General features: G+C 36.2%; 2 protein-coding genes across 4 annotated transcripts; one reads left to right on the plus strand and one right to left on the minus strand.

Moving 5' to 3' along the window:
- The first annotated feature begins 28 nt into the window (after window positions 1–28).
- Window positions 29–12,894, plus strand: il6st (interleukin 6 cytokine family signal transduce). Of its 2 annotated transcripts, none has more exons than XM_066650307.1 (16): window positions 29–288; window positions 2,674–2,752; window positions 3,154–3,456; window positions 3,665–3,803; window positions 3,994–4,166; window positions 4,288–4,442; window positions 4,964–5,123; window positions 5,340–5,410; window positions 5,571–5,763; window positions 6,670–6,849; window positions 7,568–7,693; window positions 7,939–8,082; window positions 8,384–8,524; window positions 10,184–10,280; window positions 10,552–10,633; window positions 11,296–12,894. In XM_066650307.1, exons 2-16 carry the CDS (start codon window positions 2,674–2,676, stop codon window positions 11,845–11,847), a joined length of 2,595 nt encoding a protein of 864 aa, XP_066506404.1. In that variant the 5' UTR covers window positions 29–288; the 3' UTR covers window positions 11,848–12,894. The 2 variants fall into 2 exon arrangements, with proteins under 2 accessions (XP_066506404.1, XP_066506403.1); XM_066650306.1 differs by having other exon boundaries at window positions 37–184.
- Window positions 12,872–23,044, minus strand: LOC136674343 (interleukin-6 receptor subunit beta-like). 2 transcript variants are annotated; one of them, XM_066650309.1, is made up of 16 exons: window positions 22,821–23,044; window positions 22,482–22,552; window positions 21,766–22,065; window positions 20,270–20,393; window positions 19,807–19,979; window positions 19,476–19,600; window positions 17,455–17,611; window positions 16,249–16,331; window positions 15,974–16,169; window positions 15,470–15,640; window positions 15,291–15,386; window positions 14,764–14,913; window positions 14,533–14,673; window positions 14,022–14,103; window positions 13,844–13,925; window positions 12,872–13,627 (listed from the first exon to the last, which is right to left on the minus strand). In XM_066650309.1, the coding sequence occupies exons 2-16, from the start codon at window positions 22,531–22,533 to the stop codon at window positions 13,151–13,153; spliced, it is 2,409 nt and encodes an 802-aa protein (XP_066506406.1). In that variant the 5' UTR covers window positions 22,534–22,552; window positions 22,821–23,044; the 3' UTR covers window positions 12,872–13,150. The 2 variants fall into 2 exon arrangements, with proteins under 2 accessions (XP_066506406.1, XP_066506407.1); XM_066650310.1 differs by having other exon boundaries at window positions 21,766–21,825; window positions 22,821–23,043.
- Between the last annotated feature and the right edge of the window lie 6 nt (window positions 23,045–23,050).

Below are 23,050 nucleotides of genomic sequence, written 5' to 3' on the forward strand. Positions count from 1 at the left end.
TTGGGTAGGAGTGCAGATCTGTAGATCATCTGTGCACTAACCTGAGGCAGAGAAAGAGCATCACCCTGGTATATGTTCACTTAACTGAACAAGGCATTTCGCCATGACGTTCGACCGAAGCAAACGAGCTAATGCAAAGGTCTGACAAAAAAACAGTGCTGGACCCCGAAAACAGAAAAAGATGGTGAGATGGTGTGACAAACATTGCAGAAAAACTTCCTAAAGTGTCAGAGGCTTTTACAGCGCGAAACCAAGACGAAATCCCTGGAAACAAACGACCTGTTCAAGGTAGTGTGAACATCAAGGATGTTGTTGATGAAGCCGAAGTTCGCTTCGTTTTTCGCCTCCTTCGCTGAAGATGTCCGTTCCGCCTTAGATATATGTTGTAGCATAGCAGGTATCAGTAAAAGGCTGGCAAATAAAAAGATCTCTTCTGGAAAAATGTATTTTCGAAAATAGTTGAACACACTAACTCTTATTTTTAAAAATGTTTCATCGGTTAGACGATTAAAGTTACAGCTAAATGTGTCTCAGGATGTTAGCTTCGTAGCTAGCCCTGTTACTCATTTAACGATAAAATAAATTAGAAATTAAGATTGACATTACATCGGTTTCTAGTGAAATGTGGCTACCACACATTTACAGTATTTTGCAGGGTTAGAAAAGACGTATATAAATACAATTCACATATTTAATTTTAGAAACGTATGCTTGTTTTACACATTGTGTTCTTAGGGAGAGCTAGCAGGTGTGTCAGTATTTTAAAATGCTAGATAATTGCGATTAGCTACGCCGACATTCTTTGGCTAATATTTAAACATAAATTATAGATTGCTCTGTTTAAAAGTAACGCATTTATGTAGACATAGGAATGGAAAACTGAGCTTCATCGTAATGTGATTTCGTTCTTTCAGTAATTCAGGGGTACAGTCTTGGTCCATTTATTAAAGCAGTTTATAGGATATTTAGAGGAAATAATTATTTATTTCTGCCATTATAACACTATTATAAATACCATTGGACACCAGCTACAACATCTCCATGTACAGTTAAACTACCAAGACATTATGAGATTCTGTACAAACAAAATGAAATGAGCAGAAAAAAGAACATTTCAGATGCTGTCAGCGGCCAGTTAGCTATCACTAGTCCAGTTAAAACAGTCTACTGTGATGGGCTAACGTCTGAGAAAAGACAACATTCTCACTAAGTGTACTTTTTATACAATAGTAAATATGTACCAGTTGATTTTACATGTTATTTCATACCTTTGCATAGTATTTTTTTGTTTTGTTTTGTTGGCTATGTTGAATGATATCATGTTTATTTTGTTTACATACACTGTGCAAGTCTTTGGTTCTTTGCTTGCACCCCCTTGTTCCTTTTACACAGGGGATTAATCTCTCTCCTGTGGGGACATCTCTGGTAGTGACTGGGTTTCAGTTAAAATAGAAATCAAAATAATTTATGAAGGAAAAGAGGAAATTTTAAATACTGCACAGTGATATAGATTTTTCCTTGATTAAAAAAATTATCCAGAATTATTTGCAATGTTATCAGATATGTTTGAATATAACTGTAAGCAGATAACTTATTTACAAATTACAATGCAGTACACAATTAGACATAAAATATGTTCATAATACTAAATAAATACATTTTGAGTAATGTTAGTATGTGAATTCCAATTGAATTAACTTACAGCATTAATATGTTAACCGATTCCAAATTTACGAATACTGAAGTTAATATGAGGATGGTATTTATATCATAGACTGACCAAAATATGGTCAGTGTGGATATAAAAATGTTTTTCATGAATATTTCTTTGCCCTTAAAATCCTGAATGGGTAATATTTTTAAATCAGTAATATATCAATATTCTTTTTATTAACTAGAAAATTTTACTCTCTCTTTATTGACATGATGCGAGCAGGAAAAATAACTACTTTTCTAATTTTATTATTTTAATTTATTATTTATTTAATTTTTACATCTGTCTTTTGTCATGCAAGTCTTTTTTTTCATTAAAGTGACATCACTTATATTTCCATATGTTTTGTCTAATAATCTGCTGAGGATTTTCACTGCAGATTTTTGAAAAAAAAAAAAAACTGTAGAAAGAGTGAGAACAAGCTCAGAATTAACTATTATTTAGAGGTTTTCTGTAATGTTATAGTTTTAAGTATTTTTATATATATATATATATAATTGTGGCTGCAAAATGTACTTTCACCAGAATAAAAAAGTTTTATTTACAAAAATCTCATCGAAGAGAACTGTATTAACTTTTTAATTTTCAGATACTTTTTATTTGAACTCATTTGTTATTATTTATAATAGCACAAGTCATTTGTATTATGGAATGGAAGGAAATGCTGAATATGTGCAACTACTATCATGATCTAGGTTTCTGATAAAAGACAGATGAGCATGTTTTAACAGTCATTCTCTAACCATGTGTTTGTAAATTAATTGGTAGTGGACGGAGTCATTATTTTAAAACAAATTTACCTTCTTCCTGTACATGCTGTTTCTGGAATTGTCCTAAACCTTTTGTACTTTATGAAATCTGAATTGTTAGTCATACAAATACAGATGGCTATATTTGGTTTTGAGTTTATAATTATATGTTATAATTAATTAATAAAAATGTATTGTCATATTTTTCAGATGCTGGCATTCAGTATAGGAAAGTACCCTTCACTACATTGTTTATTGCTTCTCTTTATAATCTTCATCCCTGTGATTGGTAAGCATCTCACTTGAACAGAAGAGTTCAACTGTCATATTTTACAGTTATATCATAGTCATAATAGTAAGATGATGCACTTTCATATGGTGTTTTTGAGCTGCTTATAAATTGTGCTGTGAACTGCATTGTAATTAAGCTTAAAAGGCTTTAAACACATTCTTGTGAAAGCAGGAAATGGCTAAAGAAGCACTTAGAAATCAGAAATAGATCTGAGTGAGAAATTTTGAGTGTTGCCTTTTTCACACGCTCAATTGTATGAGGTTTGTTTCCTGAAGTGTAAATTTTATAATTAACTGAGAAGGTCAGACCCATATCATTACAAATATTCAGTAGTGAAGTCATGTTCATATATGAAAGCTTGTATGAAGGATGAAATTAATTATTTATTTTGATTCCAGTTTCTTTTCAAAGATGTGCAAAAATAACCCCAGACTCTGCAAGCACCATTCCAGTTGAACTGTGGAAGGAGTTCACAGCTGTTTGTAATGTTCCAGCTCCGTACACAGCAGAAGACATTGAATGGTTCCTGAATAATCGCACTGTCCGGCCGGAGTTGTACAAGAAAGTAAATCAAACAGCAATGTCTGTTACCTTGAATGTTACTGAATATTCCTTGAAACACTTATTAAAGTGTAACGCTTCTAAAAAAACACATTCATTTGAATTTCCATGTGTCTATGGGATCTACCTTGAAGCAGGATGTGAGTATTTATTTTTTAAATGTAACATTAAACAAATATATTTTCATTCCCTATCAACATGGAATGATTTAATTACATGTTTAAACATATTTACATAAAGTAAAAAAAATATGCTTTTTAGTTCAGTTTCTGTTCACATTTATTTTATATGTAATCAAAATGTATTTTTGCTTTCTCTATCAACATTGTATCATTTATTGATTTTCAGATCCACCATTAAAGCCAAAGAATTTTACATGTATAGCTTTTCTATCTGACAAGCTGCAACCAGCTACAATGACATGTTCATGGGATCCAGGGACAAGAGATCCACATATTAAGACCACATATTCACTAAATGCTTTTGTGTAAGTGTCTCTGGATAAAAGCTTTTAAATGCCATAAATGTTAATCTTTTCAAGGTAACTTTTTGTATTGAAAGCATTAAATAAGACTTTAATACTTTGTTTTTATTTAAAATATAAAAATTCTGAAGGAATACTTTTAATGCAAAAAAGTTCTTTAAAGCCTGCTCTTTTTTTCACCTTTCATCTACAGACTTTCTATAGAAAAGTACAATAATTCTAGTGATGAGCCACTCGCACGAAGCCTCACCATCACCTTTCCTGGTGCTTTACCACTGCATATTGAAATGGAAATAGAGTTGGAAGTTAGGAATGCATTGAATACTGTGACTGTAAAACAAGCAATAATAGATACAGGATATGTTGGTATGTAAGAGAAATTTGAATTTTGAAATTGATTGTTATTACGTGTTTCTTCATAATTGTTATGAGGTTGGAGGGATACCTAAAACACCAGGGTGCTGGTTTGTTTTTTGTTTTTTTTCAGTGAAACCAAATCCCCCATCAAATGTGAAGATTATTCCAGAAGACAATTTCCCAAACTCTTTAATGGTTAACTGGACACATCCTTTTCACTATACAGTATTCGAAACAAAGTACAACATCAGATACTGCCAAGCAGGCTCCAGTGTTTGGACAGAGGTAGCTATTTACTAAATATAACATTAACACTTGTGGTACTGTATAATTGTGTACTGAATTATTTCAGTTGTGAAATAAATGGCCAATGTAGCTTGCTTTCACAGGATATATGGGACTTATTTGATTAAATGAACTGAAATAACTGAATCTGAACTGAACACATGCTTTATTTATATACATCATCAGTCATGTTATCTATTGTTTAATTATATAATTTAAACAGCATAAAATGGTCAGGTTAAATGTCATGGGGTTTTTCATCATTCGTAATGTAGCGTTGCTTGACAAATGAGAAGAAATATATAAGGACTGTGTCAAAACATCTACAACCAGTGTGGTTACATAAGCAAGTATGATTATAATCTGACATTTCCAATGAGATTTAGTAACTTTTAATGATTTTCTGGAACACATTTGATTCACCCTGAAATGAGAACAATACCTATACATCATAACCTCAGCCTGAACCAGTTTGAAGTGTAGCCATAGTTTGATTTCTTAATTTGATAATGTTTTTTCAGGTTCCCCAGGATGCCACTGAAGCTTATATTGAGTCCTTCCGGCTACAATCCCTTCAACCTTATACTCAATATGTGGTTCAGATGCGCTGCATTCATAAGAAAGGCATTGGTTACTGGAGTGACTGGAGTTCTAATGTGACTGGTTATACCCCAGAAGCAAGTAAGTTAAATCTCCTTTTACAGCTTTCTTGGAAAACAAAAAACAAATGAGTTGTCTAGTACACCAATAAATGTGATGTGAAATAATGTAACTCACTATTATCTTTAAGAGAACAGTGCCTTTTTAGAAGCAGCTTTGACATTAAGAATTTTCAAAAGTTGTGTAGTAGTATTTAATATTTTGTTCATCGTTTTTAAATGATCCTTTATCACTCAGCCCCTGAAAGCAGCCCAGATCTGTGGAGAGTCTATGGAGAGAGTGACAGTGCTGTGACGCTGATTTGGAAGGTGAAACGTGAAATCTTTTGTGTTTTGTATATAATCATGTTTTGTTTTCTAATAAAGCACATACCCTATATGAGTTGAAAATATTGATGTTCAAAAATGATTTTTGTGTTTATTTTTTGTATCAGCAGTTTGAATGATTTGTTTCTTTGTTATGTTATAGGATCCTGAAAAGTCCAATGGCAAAATATTGGGATATGACATCATGGTTGATGGGATCAGTAATGTGAAACTCGTTCCTTCAAAGATGCTCCAGTTTCATTTAAAAGAAAAAGAGGCTTTTGTCACGATGACTGCAAACAATTCCGCAGGGGTGTCTCCGCCGACCAGTTTACTCATATGCAGACGTGGCCTAAGTATGTAAAATGTGCAACAGCTTATCATAATACACTATATTTTAAATGTATTAGGAACACCTAACTTGTATCTTCAGCAATTGTCCATTTTATCAGCTCCACTGACCATACAGGAAGATTTTGTTATTCTACAGTTCCAGACTGTAGTCCATCTGTTTCTCTGCATACGTTCTTAACCCCATTTCACCCTGCTCTTCAATAGTCAGGACCACCACAGAGCAGGTATTATTTTTGCTGGTGGTTCATTCTCAGTGCGGCAGTGACACTGACATGGTAGTGGTGTGTTCACTTGCGTTGTGCTAGTATATGTAGATTAGACACAGCAGAGCTGTTGGATTTCTTAAAGCCTTCAGTGTCACTGCAGGAATAGTCCATCAATCCAAAACGTCCAGCCAACAGCGTCCTGTGGCCGGCGTCCTGTGTTCATTCATGAAAGACTAGAGGACAACTAACCCAAGCAATACAGCAGGAGATGTGCTACTCTCTCTGACTTTACATCTACAAGGTGGATCAGTGAGGTAGGTGTTTCTAACTGGACATTGAGAAAAAGGGTATGAAATGGGGACAAGAAAGTATGCAGGGAAACAAGTGAACTACAGCCTACAGTAGAAGTACAGAGTGCTACTGTGTGGTCAGTGGAGCTGACAAAATGAACAATGACATTAGAAGTATTGATTTTAAACATTCATAATTGTAATTCATACAGAATTGCAACTTCTTATTGGAAAATAAATAAATATATATATAATGAAAAATCACATTAACAGTGGAATTATTACAAGTGACATGCATTTGCCCCACTTTGGAAGCCCCGCAAGTGTGTCACCACACACACACACACACACACACATACACACACAAACACACTTGCGCTAAGATGAGTATTTTGTATGACTTGCTTCACAGCTGTTCCTAAAGGAGTGGAAAAAGTGCACTACTCGACTCGTGATGGGCAGATATGGGTGGATTGGCTTCCAAGATTTCCTTCAAGAGCTTCTGAGTACCTTGTGGAATGGGTGTCAATCCCAGACAAAGTAAGGGATTGGCAGAGAGTACCAGGCAATGTGAACAGTACAGTCCTTAAAGGTGAGAGCATCTTGCTCAGGCTTAAATGATTTATTAAGCTTCAAACTTTTTAAAAATCAATTTAGAAATATAAAGTTATCTTGGTTACAGACCTCTTATTTGCCTATTATTATGTTTCTCTTCTAAGGAACACTACTGTAGGTTAGAATTTTAATACATCTTTATTGTCACCATTTAGCCAGGTTTCAAGCTCTTCTCGTCATTATACACAGTTATATTTTGCACAATCACAAAAAAAGGGCTGTGTCTCTTACACAGTGTCATACAAAAACAGTCGCTGTAACCCACCTTTAGAGAGCTGCACTGTTTGTTTAATTGAATTTGAGCAGTTTTGTCAGTAACAAGTATGTATTGGCAGCTAGGAACAGGAATAGTTAACCCATGGTGATTTGCCCATACGAGTGAACAAAAATACATTTTGTCAGCTATAACTTCATGGTTGTGACAGACCTGTCGTAATTATATTGAGCAAATACTATGTTAGCAGAGGTTAAAAAAAACCTGTACCTGAAAATCCTCTGAAGAGTTTAATCCCCAACTCTGACTGAATAAATCCAAATCTGATCATTATTATTTTGATCAGTTGTGAAACATGTGAGATGGAGCTGAGTTCTGCAGAAATGTATATTTTCAAGAGCTGACTACAGCTTTAGGGTGCATTGATGATCATTTATGATTGAGGTGTCACTAACATTGCTTTATATATTCCCCCGTATAGGTAACTTTGAGCTATTCACGCGCTACAACATAAACGTCCATCCGATTTATAGAATAAAATGGAATAACTTGACTTGCAGTCTGCCAGGGGAGGATGCCAGTGTTTCAGCTTATCTCCAACAAGGCAGTATGTATCATTCAGTTTCAGGGAATTATTATTTTTTAATAAACATTTATTCATATGGTAATTTGATTTTGATTTCTAAGAATATATTGTTCATTATTAACTCATTGCTATCATATTCAAATTGGGTCAGTGAAAATATTTAAAATATTCAGCTTCAGTGAGAAATCACCTATACATTAGTGCATTACATGGAATGTTATGTACTTGATTCATATATAACATATTTATGTTTTAAATAAATACAGCTCCCCTGAAGGGTCCTTCTGTTGACGTGACCGAAACCCAAAAAAACTCTGCTCAGTTGAAATGGGAAGAGATTCCAATCACCAGTCAGCGAGGGTTTCTTACAAATTACACCATCTTCTACAAAACAGGAGACGTAGAGCATTGTAAGTGAAATTGGTTTTGATTTTTGGTGAAAACATTTATTTTGTAGTTCAGAGAGTTAATGCATGAGCTGGTGCAGATATGATTATGCTGTTTTAAGTGCAAAGGCCCATACGGAACGGGATTTATCTCTCATTCACTCTCATTTAGGAACTACTACTTAAAGGGGTGCTATTGTACTAAAATATTCTTGTTTGGTTAGATGAGTATAGGTAATATTGTGAGACACAGAGGATTTAATCTGTATTGAATGTAAGCAATTGTTTATTAGCATTTGTAACTTATTTTTTATCTGTATGGCAGCTGTTGTGGTTCCACCTGATACCTACTCTTACAAGCTGACTGGACTGGCAAGTGAAAGTCAGTATGTGGTACACATCATGGCGTCTAACATAGAGGGATCTGTAAATGGTACAGATTCCAGTTTGTACACCAAGAAGTATGGTATGTACTCCTTTGACAGGACTTATATTTTATACCTCTTTAATGTAGTATGAAATGCATTCGTTGTTGAAGTTCAGTTGTGTGTAACCTTACACTTTGACATAGTATTTTCAGAGTTCGGTGTTTCTGGTTGTTGCCAGGTTGCTGTCGTCTTTTAAACTAGTTTATTAACTACATACGATTGTAGTCTGCTGTAACAAATTGTGTGTGTATATGAGGTAAACGTTTAGGAATATTTTTATTTAACCAGGCATGGGTGAACAGTTTGGAAGATGGGTAACTCCCAATATCAGGTTTTAACTAACAGGAAATGAAAGTACACACAGGTTCTGTGTACTTTCAAACTGCTAGCTTGACATTAAATATTAGATTAACATTAAACTGAAATTATTATATAAGTATTATTGTAATACTAGAACTCAAATTTCAAATGTGTATGTTTCTGAATTAAATAAAATAGTATTTCAAAAACTGTAATTAAATGTCTTAAAATATGGGTGTTATTAGCTAATACCCCATAAACTCTGATGATACTTCCTCTGGGTGCTCCGGTTTCCCGTCATGGTCCAAAAACATATGTTGGTAGGTGGTTTGGCTACTCAAAAGTCTCCATAGGTGTGAGTGTGTGTCGCCGTGCGAAGGACTGGCGCGCCCTCCAGAATGTGTTCTGCCTTTTGCCCAATGATTCCGGTTAGGCTCCACGATCCTGAACTGGATTAGAGGTCACAGACAATGATGAATTATTGTTCTCTCTTATGCTTTGAATGTAGATTGATTAATCAGTAATTGAAGCAAAAACAAGATAAGGCTTAGTTCATGTTGAGGGAAGCTGCTACGTCACAGTAGTGTACACAAAGTACAGTAATAGTATAGTATTACAAAAGATAAAATGTAGACTACTCAAAATAAAATGGGAGTTATAGAAATAGAATACGTTAACAGAAACAAAAACTTAACACATTTTACAGAAATAAAAAACGTAGCGAACTGAAAATATCAGACTCTGTCAGCTTGTGGGCAGAGCTGTGCCTGAGATTACTATTAAAGAAACGAGTGAGTTATATCTGTATACATAAATGAGTTATGTATATGATATTTTCAAGAGCAGCGTCAGTTTTTATTTCTTTGATAAAGGTCTGAAACAGAAAAACTCAGTAAATAAATTATTACTATGAGCCACAGTGACCACAGAGGTCAGTCAAGAGTGCGGAAATGCAAGTAATGTGGGAAGGCAACAAAATGCACATGAATGCATATTAATTTATAGTAATATTAATGTAGTATCCATCTTTTCAGGCTTCACCCTTCTCGGGCACAGTGTTCAAATGACTTGTAACAGTTGCAAAAGACAGCTAACAGTTTCACTCCCAAACTCAATTATGAAAGGTTCAGTGGCTTTGTGATTCACGCATGAGCTCATGTTCAAAGAATACAGGCAGTGATAAAAAAAAGTGATGAAAAAACTTTGAAATTCAAGTGTGAACTGTGTGAACTGTGTGAAATGTGAGAAGGGACTTTCCTGTAGTATGCAAGGCTTGTTACAAATGTTTCAGAAGACAATAGTGTAACATGTAACAAAAACTTAAGTTAGTATGGGTCACTAACAATTCATACTGTACTAATAAATGTTTGTGCTGTCTCCTCATTTTTAAACTGTAGATGACGGTGAAATCGAGGTGATCGTGGTGTTGGTGTGCTTGGGTTTCCTGTTCATTTTTGTTTTCATAATGATGTTCACCCTCAAGAACAGAGAAGTGTGAGTTAACACCTACATGTAACAACATGCTTTCTGTTCAGCTTAAAAGGGAAAGCAGTAAGCAGTACACTTACGAAAAAAAATCTCAGATCAAGGTGTATTTATTTTAAAAGTATAATACATTTATTGAGTACATTCATTGTTTGAATTGTAAGATTGTGATTATAACGATCATCTCAATTTTAGAGTGTGTAGCTTCTGATTTGTAGCTTTAAAAAGTTTCAATAGTCAGACATTTAATGATTTGTAGCTAATTTATCTTTCTATTCAGGATTAAGAAGCATTTATGGCCACAGGTTCCAGACCCCTCCCACAGCACTATTGCTACCTGGTCACCTGACTGTCCCATTAAAGTGAGTAATCTTTAATTTATTACAATATCTGAATAATATTACATTGAACACATGTTTACATTTGATATTTTAGACAGAATTTATTGCACTGCTGCAATAAATAACAATCTTTCAATGACACAGGGGCTACACTGTCCATATCGCTATTTTTAAAGTGATACGGGGGGATTGTCATGTCATTTTAATCAAGTTGTCTCAATGTCTACATTTTATTCATGTTTATTTATTGGCACTTTTATCAGCATCACCAGATGTACATGAAGGTGTTTGCTGATCTCCTCACAATACAAAGTTGTAAAAGAGTTTTAGAACTTGTTGGCACATGATAAAGGTCTACTTCAGGGCAACTCTAATCTTGCATGTCTGGATTCCTGCACATTTTTGTTCTCTTCTCAGAGGAGCTTGGCTTCAACTTTTCAGTTGTGATTTGTTTTAAAACCAGGCATTAACAAGCACTCTGGCCATTTGTTCCCTAACCAATATAATGTATGGGGACTTTCTCACTTGAGCCTAATTGCACTTAAACATGAGGATTAATTTAATTTATTGTAGTTGTGTATATAAATACCCTTGCATTGTTTAGTTGAATTACAGATCTCAACTTTTTTTTAGAATAGGGCTTGTAAGACAAGAAACAACTAATGTCTATTTAATTTCTTCAGGCGGACAGCCCGAAAGAATCAACCCTGCCTGACGTGAGTGTAGTGGAGGTGGATGTGTTTGACAGGAAGTCTTTATGTGAGGAGGATAAAAGCATGCTGCCGCTGAAGAAAGATAAGTATTTCTCAGAAGAGCACAGTAGTGGCATCGGAGGCTCTTCCTGCATGTCTTCACCTCGGCAGAGCGTCTCCGACAGTGATGAGGGCGACTCTGGTCAGACCACAGCCAGCACGGTGCAGTATTCCTCTGTTGTGGCCAGCGGATATAAGGGCCAGACCCCTAGCCTGCAGGCGCCAGTATTTGCCCGCTCTGAGTCCACACAGCCTTTGTTAGACTGTGAGGAGCACCCAGAACATCTACTGGACAGTAGCAGTCACCAGAAAAATTCTTACTTCAAACGAGGTGGAGATCTACAGCAGCTCCAGCCTCAAGAGTGGGAAGAGCCAAGTGTCTTTAGTCCAATGGAAGAGGAAGATACACCGACTCTCACAGAGGACCCCCCTGGCCCTGCCCCAGGTTATATGCCTCAGCAGAGTGGCTATCGACCGCAGTGAGAAGGCAGTGACTGATGATGCGTCTCAGTGTTAACACAAGCTTGTGCCTTCATTTCATGACCTGGTTACACGTTTCAATGCCTAGATCAAGGCTGCAACTGCTGCTTAACTCAAGAATATGTATTTACTGAGGTCTATGTTTTAGTATCTTCAGGCATAAAATCATGTACATGTGCCTGGCAAATACAGTTCCCTTTTTATGATTGTGTTTTCTTTTAAGATAGTTTTTAATGTTGTGTTTATACAGTTACTGATTTTATAGTTTAATTTTGTTGAAAATGTTTCTCTAGGTTTAAAGAAATGCACATTACTGAATGGGGAATAATGTTTTTGTTAGATTTTTTTAATATTTGATCAGTTCATATATGCGTAGAAGGACCTTCTACTCTGCAATGTGGTGTCCAAATGTGTTTAAACAAGGATTCTCAGTTTTCCAGCATTTCGCCAACATGTTCTTGCCTCTTCATAGACTGTGGCCTAAATGTGGGTTGGAACTTTTATGGAACTAAGATTGGGTGGATTACTGTCTAACGTACATCACGTAGATGTAAAACATCTGAAACTTGGATATCTGTCTCTGGGAGTATTCAAAAAAATAGCCCACAGTGCCTTTTGAACATGCAAACTCTTGTGAAACCTGGAAGAATGAAAACATTCTGTTCTTTCTGAACTATTATTGCACTTATTTCCCACATCGTATGCAGCTTTATGCAATCAACTAAACCTTTTTATGGACGGTCCATGTTCTGCATGAATGTGGATTTTCTCTTTGTGTATGTGTGTCTCAGAAAATCAACACTACATTATCTCAGACGGTAGAGTTTTGGACATCTTTTAATGCATGCCTTTTCACATGTATTCATCCCCAACTCTTCACTGATATTACACTTTATAATAATCTACAAGAAATAAATGCTCATGTATGAAAACCATCCCTCTTGCACTCCTTTATGTGTGTTGATAATATTAAGTGCTTCAGACAGCTTTATACTAAGAGGCTGTATAAATAGAAATATTTCCATTAAGACATATACAACCCTAGAGAAGTTATTTAACATCTCCTGTTTTCAGTTCAGTGTAGTAGTAATAATAATAATAATGTTTCAGAGTACAGCTGTTTTGTGCAAATTTCATACCCCTGACAGAAGAAAAAGTACATTTGAGTACTCTGGAATTATATTTCACAGTTGCAGCAAAATATTTTACAGTGTATTTAACAGCTCCATGGTTACTCTAATCCTTTCACAAGGAATTAAGACAGAATCCTGAACTTTGACATCAAACCATTGAAGGCATTCATCATTCATGAACCATGACCATGACCATGCTGAAACATGTCCACTGTCACATAGGTGGTAAACAGGGATGTATTTTTGAGCTTTGGTGTTAGTAGCGTCTCTGTTTCTTCTGAAGAGAACAGATTCACACTTCCTGGAAAATCCTTCCCGTCCAAGTCCACAGGGCTGTTCAAAGGAATCTGGATCCTATAAGAAGATTCACTGAGGAGGACAGAATGAATGCTCTCGTCCTGGAAACCCACTGCATCAGAATTCTGTCTACTTGCCTTCAGGCAATCTTCATGTGCCACTCCAATTTGATAAGAGCTGACCAGAGTAATGTCGTCCTTCTTTGTTGGTTCCTGTATTGTGGTCATCTGCTTCAGTTTAGCCATATCTCTTATACTTGTTGTTAAAATACTGTAGTCTTCTTCTTTAACTTGATACGTGAGACTTCTCTCTTCTGAGTCACAGGCCCAGGGACTTGATAGCTGGCTGATAGACTGGAAAAAATACAATGTCATGAATCAGAACAGTATTTTCACAATTTATTACAACTACACAATGAGCTAAATGATATTTAAGCACCATGTACCTACAATAACTGGCCATATTCATATAAACCTAATAAAATCAGTTTTAGTTCTAATATTATCGCAAGCAAAATATATTTTAATTAAATAATGAGTGGTAAATATTATGAAAAAAATATGACATACGTTTCCAAATTTCTGTGATGACCATAAAGACACAGAACTAAATTGAGGGTTGGGGACCTTTTGATTCAGATATTCTCTTCGTCTATAGACACAAAAACAGATCATTACATCAGGACAATCTTTGGTTAATAAACAAGTCAAATTTTAAATGAACTAATAAAGAAAATGATTGACTCACATCAGCACGCCAAGCACAGTACACACAATCAGCAGCATCAATACAACACCCAAAATCATGACCATAATACCGAATTCATCTCCTGGAACAGAGTATCACAGTTAGCAACATGTTAGTTAAAGTCTCTGGACTTTATAAACGCTATTCAGAACTACTTTTCTTCTGGCCACAAACTTGAATCACAATTTAATGCATCATCCTCACCTTTAAAATGTAATATGCTAATGTAGAGCTGCTCCAGAGCATCCCATTTCTACAAACTTGTATATCATTTTTATACAATTATGTGCCTTTCCCCATAAAATATCATATTATTACCCTCACTGCAAACTTAGGTTGTTAAAATGGGATCTTGTTTAACTAGCGTAATACCTGAATAATGAATAACAACAACAAAACACTGTAGCCAACTCAATATTATGCAATAACATACCTCTGCAATTCAGTGTAATTACCCTTGGGACACAATAACCACAGTTCTAAAAACAGTATATATCCTAATAGTTATTACCATAAGTCTTTGTTGAGAATATATATGGTGCACTCTTTGAAGATGAAGCCATTGAATTGGCCTGCACAAACACAGTGTAGGTTGTGTTAGGCTCCAAGTCATCTAGAACGACACTGTGTTGAAGTTTATCCACGGTCCGATCTATGAATATAAAAAAGAAGAGTTACTACAAGTTTAAATAAAAATGAAAAACGTGATGAAAAATGCATGGTGGTGGTCGGTTAGACTTACGTTTTAATGCTGTGCCGTGTCGTGATTGATAAAACACTGTGTAGTTCACAACAAATGCACAGCACTGAGTGGGCAGTATGGGCCTCCAGCGGATCTCAGCATTTCTGTTACTGACCCTCTCTGCTTGGACAGTAGTCACGTTTGCTAAAGCTGCAGGACAAGGCAAGTAATGAAGATTTAGAGAGTTAGCCCCTATAGCAGACATATTATAAGTTATGGCACTGATTTAGTGAGCCTTCTGTCATGAGCTGGCCTTGACTATGGTTATGGCACGTTGGTGCAGATTTGGCCCACAACACATCTCATATATAACTCAATTAAACTATAGCATTTTGTGTCCAGAGATCTGCTCTGAGCTGACAAACATTGGTATTAACGGCTTATGAAGAGAAGGAAGGTTTCTGTGGTCTGTAAAATGTAAGAGTTCAGAAGCTATTGAAACAGACTTCCAAAAAGAACTTGAATCTGAGAGGTAATATTCTCTATTATTCTACAGTCATGTTCTTGGTGTGATGAGGGGAACTTACATCCTTCTTGAGCGTAACTGAGAAATGTTGTTGCATTTCCCGGGCCTGTTTCATACAACGGTGTTATAGAGATGTTGTAGAGGATGCGGTTCTTTCCTGTAGTCATAAATTACATTGAGTTTCCAGTAATGTGAAATGTTGCTAATGTGGCATTCTGAAATAGAAGCTTTTGCTAATACCTTTCAGAGTGAACTGTCTTTCTTGAGTTTGCTGCCACTTGTGGTCATGTTCAGTAGTGTTCCAGACAATTATAAAGCCATTGACAGTAGGTTGGGACACGTCCCAGCTCATGTGGATTTGACTGTCCCAAGCAAACCAGCTGACGTTATTAACGGGAGGGAAATTAAGATCTGAACAAATGAACAGAGAGAGTAATAAAATGATAGGGTCACAGATGAAGCAGACAAATCAATATAATCTCTGTTATCACTGTTGGTACAAAACTTTTATCTACATATCTGTTGTCGAAAGAAAATAAATAGGCAAAACAATTATATACTCAAAATAACATGATTGAACAGTAACATGATTGAATGATTAAAATAATTGATTCATTCATTTATATTCTGTAACCACTCCATTCAGTTCAGGGTCCCCATGACCCTGACCTGGAATAGGACGAAACGGTTAAAGAACCTGAATGAATAAATTAAAATAGGAATGTTTGAAAACGTATTCCTCACCTTCTGCTGTGGAAGGAATCTGGATGGACACTTCAGTGAGGCTCACGTTGTTGAGGAATGCAGCCACTGATACTGTGTGTGCATTTTCATCTACCACAATGAAGGTAAAATCCTCAGACGGATTTAACCGTTTTGTTAATGTTATGTTGTCAAAGAGACGATACTCATCAAATGCTTTACATGATGGATGGATTCCCTAAAAAAAACAGACCACTAACAGTTACTAACATTTACAGTTTAAAATAACAAACATATTTATATTAACGACATCTTACCTTCCACATAAAGGATATTTTTCTTTTCCCCTCATGGGATAGCACACTTTTGGATCTCCAAAGATGGAATGGCACATTAGTGACTAAGAAATAAAGAGAGATTAGATTTGTTATTTGGATTTTGTTAAAAATCCTCTGTTTTCTCAGTGGCGTCTTTGGTATAAAAAAATTCTTGCAGGGGAGAGTAAAACCTGTGTGGAACCTAATGTTGACGCGCTGCTGCTGATTTTAGTGTTTTAAAACATTCATTCATTATCTGTAACCGCTTTTTCCAGTTTAGGGTCGCGGTGGGTCCAGAGCCTACCTGGAATCATTGGGCGCAAGGCGGGAATACACCCTGGAGGGGGCGCCAGTCCTTCACAGGGCAACACTGACACTCACACCTACGGACACTTTTGAGTCGGCAATCCATCTACCTACGTGTGTTTTTGGACTGTGGGAGGAAACCGGAGCACCCGGAGGAAACCCACGCGGACACAGGGAGAACACACCAACTCCTCACAGACAGTCACCTGGAGTGGGAATCCAACCCACAACCTCCAGGTCCCTGGAGCTGTGTGACTGCAACACTACCTGCTGTTATAGCTTAAGAATAGATAAAACATTTACTATTAAATATAAAATACAAATACATTTAAAATTTTACATTTAATCATATGTGCGTCTGTAATTTAAAAATGCTAAAAGGGATCAATTTAAATCTGTAAATATAAATGTAAACATTGCAGAAAATTCATTTTTATATTTTTCCATCCGATACCTATAACCCCCCAATGCCACCATGTGCCAACCTGGAAGGGTAGGGGCACGTACATACTTCCTCTGAGACTTGTGCTGGCAGCCACTGCCTCTTTACAAACAGTTGCTAACATAATGCCACAGGACAGCTCAGCATACTAGGAGGAGGACACTAACTGCCCAGATCTGTTACAACCCTAAAAGACTGATGGGAGAGAGGGCCATCCCAGTCACAGAATGAGATCAAGGTCATTAGTGCGCTTTTGGACACTCAGCATCATTTATTTTTTGCTAATATATTGTGAAAATGTACTTGCATTTAAATAACTTTGATCCACTAGTGGTATGAAATATTCTGTACAAATAAGGTTTTCCTCACATTATATTATTATTCAGAGAAAACGAGGCACATGATTAAACATAGGACACACTCTGAATAGGGCTAGGAGTAAGAAAGTTTAAAATTACCATTGAGCGAGGTGAGATGAGTTTCATTTTGACTCCACTGGGTCCAGAGAAGACCTGTATGCCTGCAGCGCACCGAGACAGTGTAGTTGGTACATTGTTTGACATCATTCAGGAGAAAGGTACCCTGTGAGGCATTTTCCACTGGTCTCTCTACAAGCTGGAAAAGAAATTAAAAATCAACAAATAACCATTAGAAGTGGTTTGAAATTTGCATAAACTGGTTCTGTCTGAAAATCATTGTTTAGCGTAATTTATCCTAAATAATTGAACAATAACACTGTAACAGTTGTTACAGTCCAATAGTTGGATTTACGAAGGCCAGTTCATATGACATGTTAAAGTGCTCTAAGCAACAGAACATAGCGGTGTGGTTTCCCAGACAGGGATTAAGCCTAGTCCTGGACTACAGCATTATGAATGGTGATTTTCCATTTAAAGTTTTTCATTAATATAGTGCAGAACTAGACTTAATCACTCTTTTGGAAAGCACCCAATAAGGTCAAAAGCTTGGATTCCTAGTGTTCATTTGTGTGTGTGAAGAAGAATAGAAGCACTCTGTCTTAAATTAAAAAAACACACAATCCAAGCAGCTACATGGAAAAACGAATGACTTACCAATAATAAAAGCCTCACCAAAAGAAGGAGAAATAATATGCTGACATTTGATATGTCATCATGATATGCCAAATTTTATGCAGTATGCCATCACTGATTTAATGTATTATTAAAGCAATATTCATTGATCAATGAATCCATCGATGAATAAATCAATGAATAAATCAATATTCATGTTTTGTAGCTCAATATGTATTACTTATGAAAATCAAAGAATCACAGACAACATTTGAAATTTTGGATTTTTCAAAGGAAAGCAGGATTTATATTGATATATTTATTCTGAAATAAAGGTCGACTGAACTCTGCTGAGGTACATGTGCTTCTAATCAACCTAAATATTTAAGCAATTTTTCAAATTTGCATAACACAGAGACATTTCTTTCTGGCTCCAATAAAGGTGAATCATGTTTTAGGGCAGATGAATAATTGATTTTCTGATGGAACCTACCCAGGATAAACAAGTCTTTGACAAGCCGCACCACGTCAGAGAAAAATTAAACACACCTTATCATCAGTAACCAAGCAAATATGTTTTTTATATCTTACTATTTACATGGATCATAATACTGCAAACAAAAAAATAGCTTGTTACTTAGAAGTAACAAAGTACAGTATATAATACGTGTTTAGGCCTGTTTCGTCATTTATAACCAGAACAATGTGAACAATTTAACCTAACAGGTTAAACGTTATTCGGAAAAAAAAACTGTTCAAATCACTTCCAGATTCAACAAGAATTCAGTGAGTATCTCTAAGTGACACAGTTCCTGGGAAACGCAAACATGTGAAGTCAAAGTTAATTCTACCCTTCTATCTGAAACACACAAGGAAGTGTGATCCAATTTACGTCTTCCTGCATTTGAATCAAGTAGAAAACAAATGTAATAAATAAAAATATAAAAAATTGAAAAAGAAAAAGAGGGAAAAAAAGGTCCTAGTTGAGTCAACAAATGCAGATTGTACTATGTACACAAGACTCATGGAAACACTTAAGAAAAGATAACATTACATCTAATAACACTACACAGTATTGTGTAAATTGATTCAATGATATTTAAAAAGAACTATAAATTGGCTTTCTTCCCACTTAGAAAGGTATAAAAAAGCACCAATCTGCTTTCTAGCTATTCTCAGAAAAATACTGTAGTTTACCACACACAAACCTCTTTTTAGCGAGATACAAGCCATGACCTGAGCAAAGAAATACAAATAAATGTTTTCTTCCCTGGAACCAAGACGTTAGATTTCTGCCTAATCTAAAACATGAGGGTTGATGATAGCCCAGTGAAAAGTCAACATCTTACTGTTAAATAAACTTGTGAAACTACTTATGATTTATTAACAAAGGACATACTGTGAGCTGATTTTATCGATTAAGGATATGCTGTGAACTCATGACTCACCTCCAGACCTTTTGCTAAGAACCGCACTTCACAGTCGTTAAAATGTTCTTGTTGATTTGCCCATGTCACTCTGAGACCGCTCCCTTCATTCTTCACCGTAATGTCTCCCGGCGGATCAAACTGAACTGAAGCAAGGACAGTGAGGGGTATTATTGTTAATACACACAACACCTAAATATGAAAACACATGCAAAACACACAAACACACACACACATATATATATATATTCTCAAACTGAGGTACTGGTAGTATGTTAGTGTTTGTTTTGCTGCCACAAGTGGACCAGACAGAGCAGTGTTAGACATTCTTGACACGTACACAGTTACTTACCTATTGACCAAATATTATCATAGGCAACTTCCTCTGATCGAGCTTCCCCCGCTGAATTTTGAGCAGTCACTGATATTCTCAAGTTCTCAATATCTAATAAACATTGCATTGTACAGGACTTTGTTTTTTCAGATTGGCAAGAAGTCTGTTCATTCAGACCGGTAGGTTTCTCCCTGTAAAAAATTAACAGCCATAAAGAGAAGATGCCTAAAAATATCCCTATTCATAAAACGTTAGACAAGTCAAATCTCCAAAATTAACCTTTTATATAAGAAGGAAAACACACGCTTAATTATCAATGTACATTAATGTAGTTGGATTTCTTTTCAGTCGTTCTGGATTTTTAAATTAGTATTAATCCATTTGCCTTAAAATTCTCACAAAATGTTTTCTTTTTCAGGTTTTGTCAAAATGTAATAATGTCAATTATGGACTTAAAAGCATTAAAATAACAGGAACTTACCATTTGAAATGTACTGTGTAGTTTGTTTTTATGTTGTTAGAGTCATGATCCCATGTGCAGGTCACATTGGCGTTGACTTCAATAATATTACTTTTTCCGATACAGAGGATATTCCGTGGAGCCGCTGATTAGAGCAGTTTATGCATTTAGAATAAATTAGGATACATTTGATTTCATTCATAATCCAAATAAGTATAATAACTGCTATTGCTATTTTTATGCAACACCAATGATGATACAAACCCCATTTCCAAAAAAGTGTTTAAATACTATTGAACGTTAATTTAAATGACAAAAGTATAATTAATATATTTCCAATGTCCCACTGAACAACAGAACACATTGTTATTTTGATGCCTGTAAACTCCAAAAATCTGGGACAAGGGCAAAAAAGTGTTAAACATTCAACATTGGTCATTGGGTTCGATTCCGGGTGACTGTCTGTGAGGAGTTGGTGTGTTCTCCCCGTGTCGGCATGGGTTTCCTCCGGGTGCTCCGGTTTCCTCCCACAGTCCAAAAACACACGTTGGTAGGTTGATTGGCGACTCAAAAGTGACCGTAGGTGTGTGTGTGAGTGTGAGTGTATGTTGCTCTGTGAAGGACTGGCGTCTCCTCCAGGGTGTATTCCCACCTTGTGCCCAATGATTCCAGGTAGGCTCTGGACCCACCGTGACCCTTTTTTAACCAGCTGTGCCTAGTAAAGCAGGACAAAAATGTTGAATTATTATGAACTTCTAATGGCACAGCATAAGAAACAAAAATGCTACAGTGAGTACTTCAAAAAACTACTGTCACTTAAAAGAGTCTGCCACTTCATCAATTAAATCAACCTGAAATTCCACCCATCATTGCTATGTGGAATGGCTAATGCATTCTTCTGGGCCCAAGCTCAACTTAAATGGTCCAAAAGACAGTAGAAACCTGTGCGGTGGTCCATGTCCATTGAGTCCATATGTCACCTTATTTTCCAGTGGTGTGGAGGCAAACACTTGAGTTTTAAACAAACATATGCTGCAGTCAAGACAACTGCTTTTCCCAGGAATCCCTCATTTAGCAAAACAAAGCCAGGGCTCATTCCGCACATGCTGCAACAATATGGTTTTTTTAGAGAAGTGTTTGTGCTTGTCCAAATCATATGCATCATGAAGAGGAGCATCAGGCAACAGCAATCACAGACTGTTAAGCCAATGATGTCTTATATCAAGCCAAAGGGGGCAAGAACTATCAATTGTTATCCTCAGTTCCCAAATGATTAAACATTTTAAATAAAGGTGATATACCACAGTGGAGAACATGCTGCAGGCATCAAATTGTAAACATATCTTTAAAGTACAATAGCGGTTCAGTGGGAAACAATGGAAAACTTTCCTTTGTGTGATTTTTCAATCAAAGATTTTATTAATTTATTGCATTTTACAATATGTCCCAACTTTTCTAGAAAAGGGGGTAGTACATAAATTATTTGTAGTGTCATAAACAAGACATTTAATACTTACAATATGTCTGTACGACTGTACCACCCAACACAATGCCCTCCAAATGACATTCAACTATTCCTTTTGCCAAAGAGAAATTGTGAATGAGAACGGATACAGAGGTGAAGTTGTAATGATAAGTTGTGTGTGATATCCTCTGATTGTTCAGGGTCCAGTACACTCTGCTAGGATTAAACCTGGCTGTTTTACGGCAGTCGCTGTTGAGGGGTGCTTGGAATAAAACACTGAGGTCTGACCCATTTTTAATCATTGGGTTCCTTGGAAAAATTGAACATTTTTCTTGCCCTGATATGGAGAAAGCTGTGAATCATTAAAAAAATATTCAGTGTGTAAATTACAGTTATTACCCAACAGGCTAAGCATGTCAACAAGAAGAGTCAACAAAGACCACAGAGAGAAATCCATTATCATTAAACAGCATTTGCCAAAGCCAGTGCATTAAGCCTTGCTTGTCCAGATTGCTAAATTGAGTATTGCATGATCTCAGCCTTAATGCGTTATAGCAGCTGTTACACGGTTCTACTTTCTTATTGCATCTTTGTTGACTCATTTCCTTCCAACAACTTTTAAGAGCGTCTGGTTTTAGTTTTCCGTTTTTTAAGAACTCTGGCTTTCCTGTAAATCTGGGCACCGGATCCATTGTCCTCAACCACAGCTGTAGCCTACACTAATTTAGAGTATTGTCTGGAGAAGAGGAGGGGAAAATGAACACTCACCTTTACACAAGGGTTGAAGAAATACGACCATAATAAACAGAGAGGTCCGCATTGTGGAGCCAACAATTAACCTAAAGAACAACAGGAATAATTCATAGAGCAAACTAACGTAAAATGAATATGTTAAATTGAATAAATCAAGGACAACGTTCTCGAATGTTCTTGTACACGTAAATTCTGTACACCTAAATACACAAACGGAGACAAGGAATAATAACTATAATACGGTGCTATTTAATAAAGTGAAAATTAAGTGTCTAACCTTACATTTCACTAACTAGCTGCATTCCAGATTCTGGGAGCTAACGGTCAAACGCGTATAACCGCCGTTTTACTCACCTCAGCTCACCCGCTTTACTTCTCGGAACAATTATTCTGCAGGAAAAGGTGGACTTGGCCGGGAAATGTACCCGTAATCACCGAGACCTCTATCAGCATTATCGCTAAATACCCTCGCTCATGCTGTTCTCTGGTAAGTCCTGTTTGTGTGAGAGCGGGGGAGAGAGAAGGAAGCGCACGGTGCGTCTCCTGTTGCGAAATCCATCTGCCGCGGGATGAGGAAATTCAGC

Source organism: Hoplias malabaricus, chromosome 18 (assembly GCF_029633855.1).
Source record: "Hoplias malabaricus isolate fHopMal1 chromosome 18, fHopMal1.hap1, whole genome shotgun sequence".
NCBI lineage: Eukaryota > Metazoa > Chordata > Actinopteri > Characiformes > Erythrinidae > Hoplias > Hoplias malabaricus.

Coding starts and splice junctions, on each gene's coding strand:
- il6st (XM_066650306.1), top strand. Junction 5,764..6,669: donor CATATGCAGACGTGGCCTAA/GTATGTAAAATG, acceptor CTTGCTTCACAG/CTGTTCCTAAAGGAGTGGAA. Junction 8,083..8,383: donor AACAGGAGACGTAGAGCATT/GTAAGTGAAATT, acceptor TCTGTATGGCAG/CTGTTGTGGTTCCACCTGAT.
- LOC136674343 (XM_066650309.1), bottom strand. CDS start 22,533: ATGCGGACCTCTCTGTTTATTATGGTCGTATTTCTTCAACCCTTGTGT. Junction 16,332..17,454: donor TCATCTCACCTCGCTCAATG/GTAATTTTAAAC, acceptor TTTATTTCTTAG/TCACTAATGTGCCATTCCAT. Junction 15,387..15,469: donor AAGACAGTTCACTCTGAAAG/GTATTAGCAAAA, acceptor TTATGACTACAG/GAAAGAACCGCATCCTCTAC.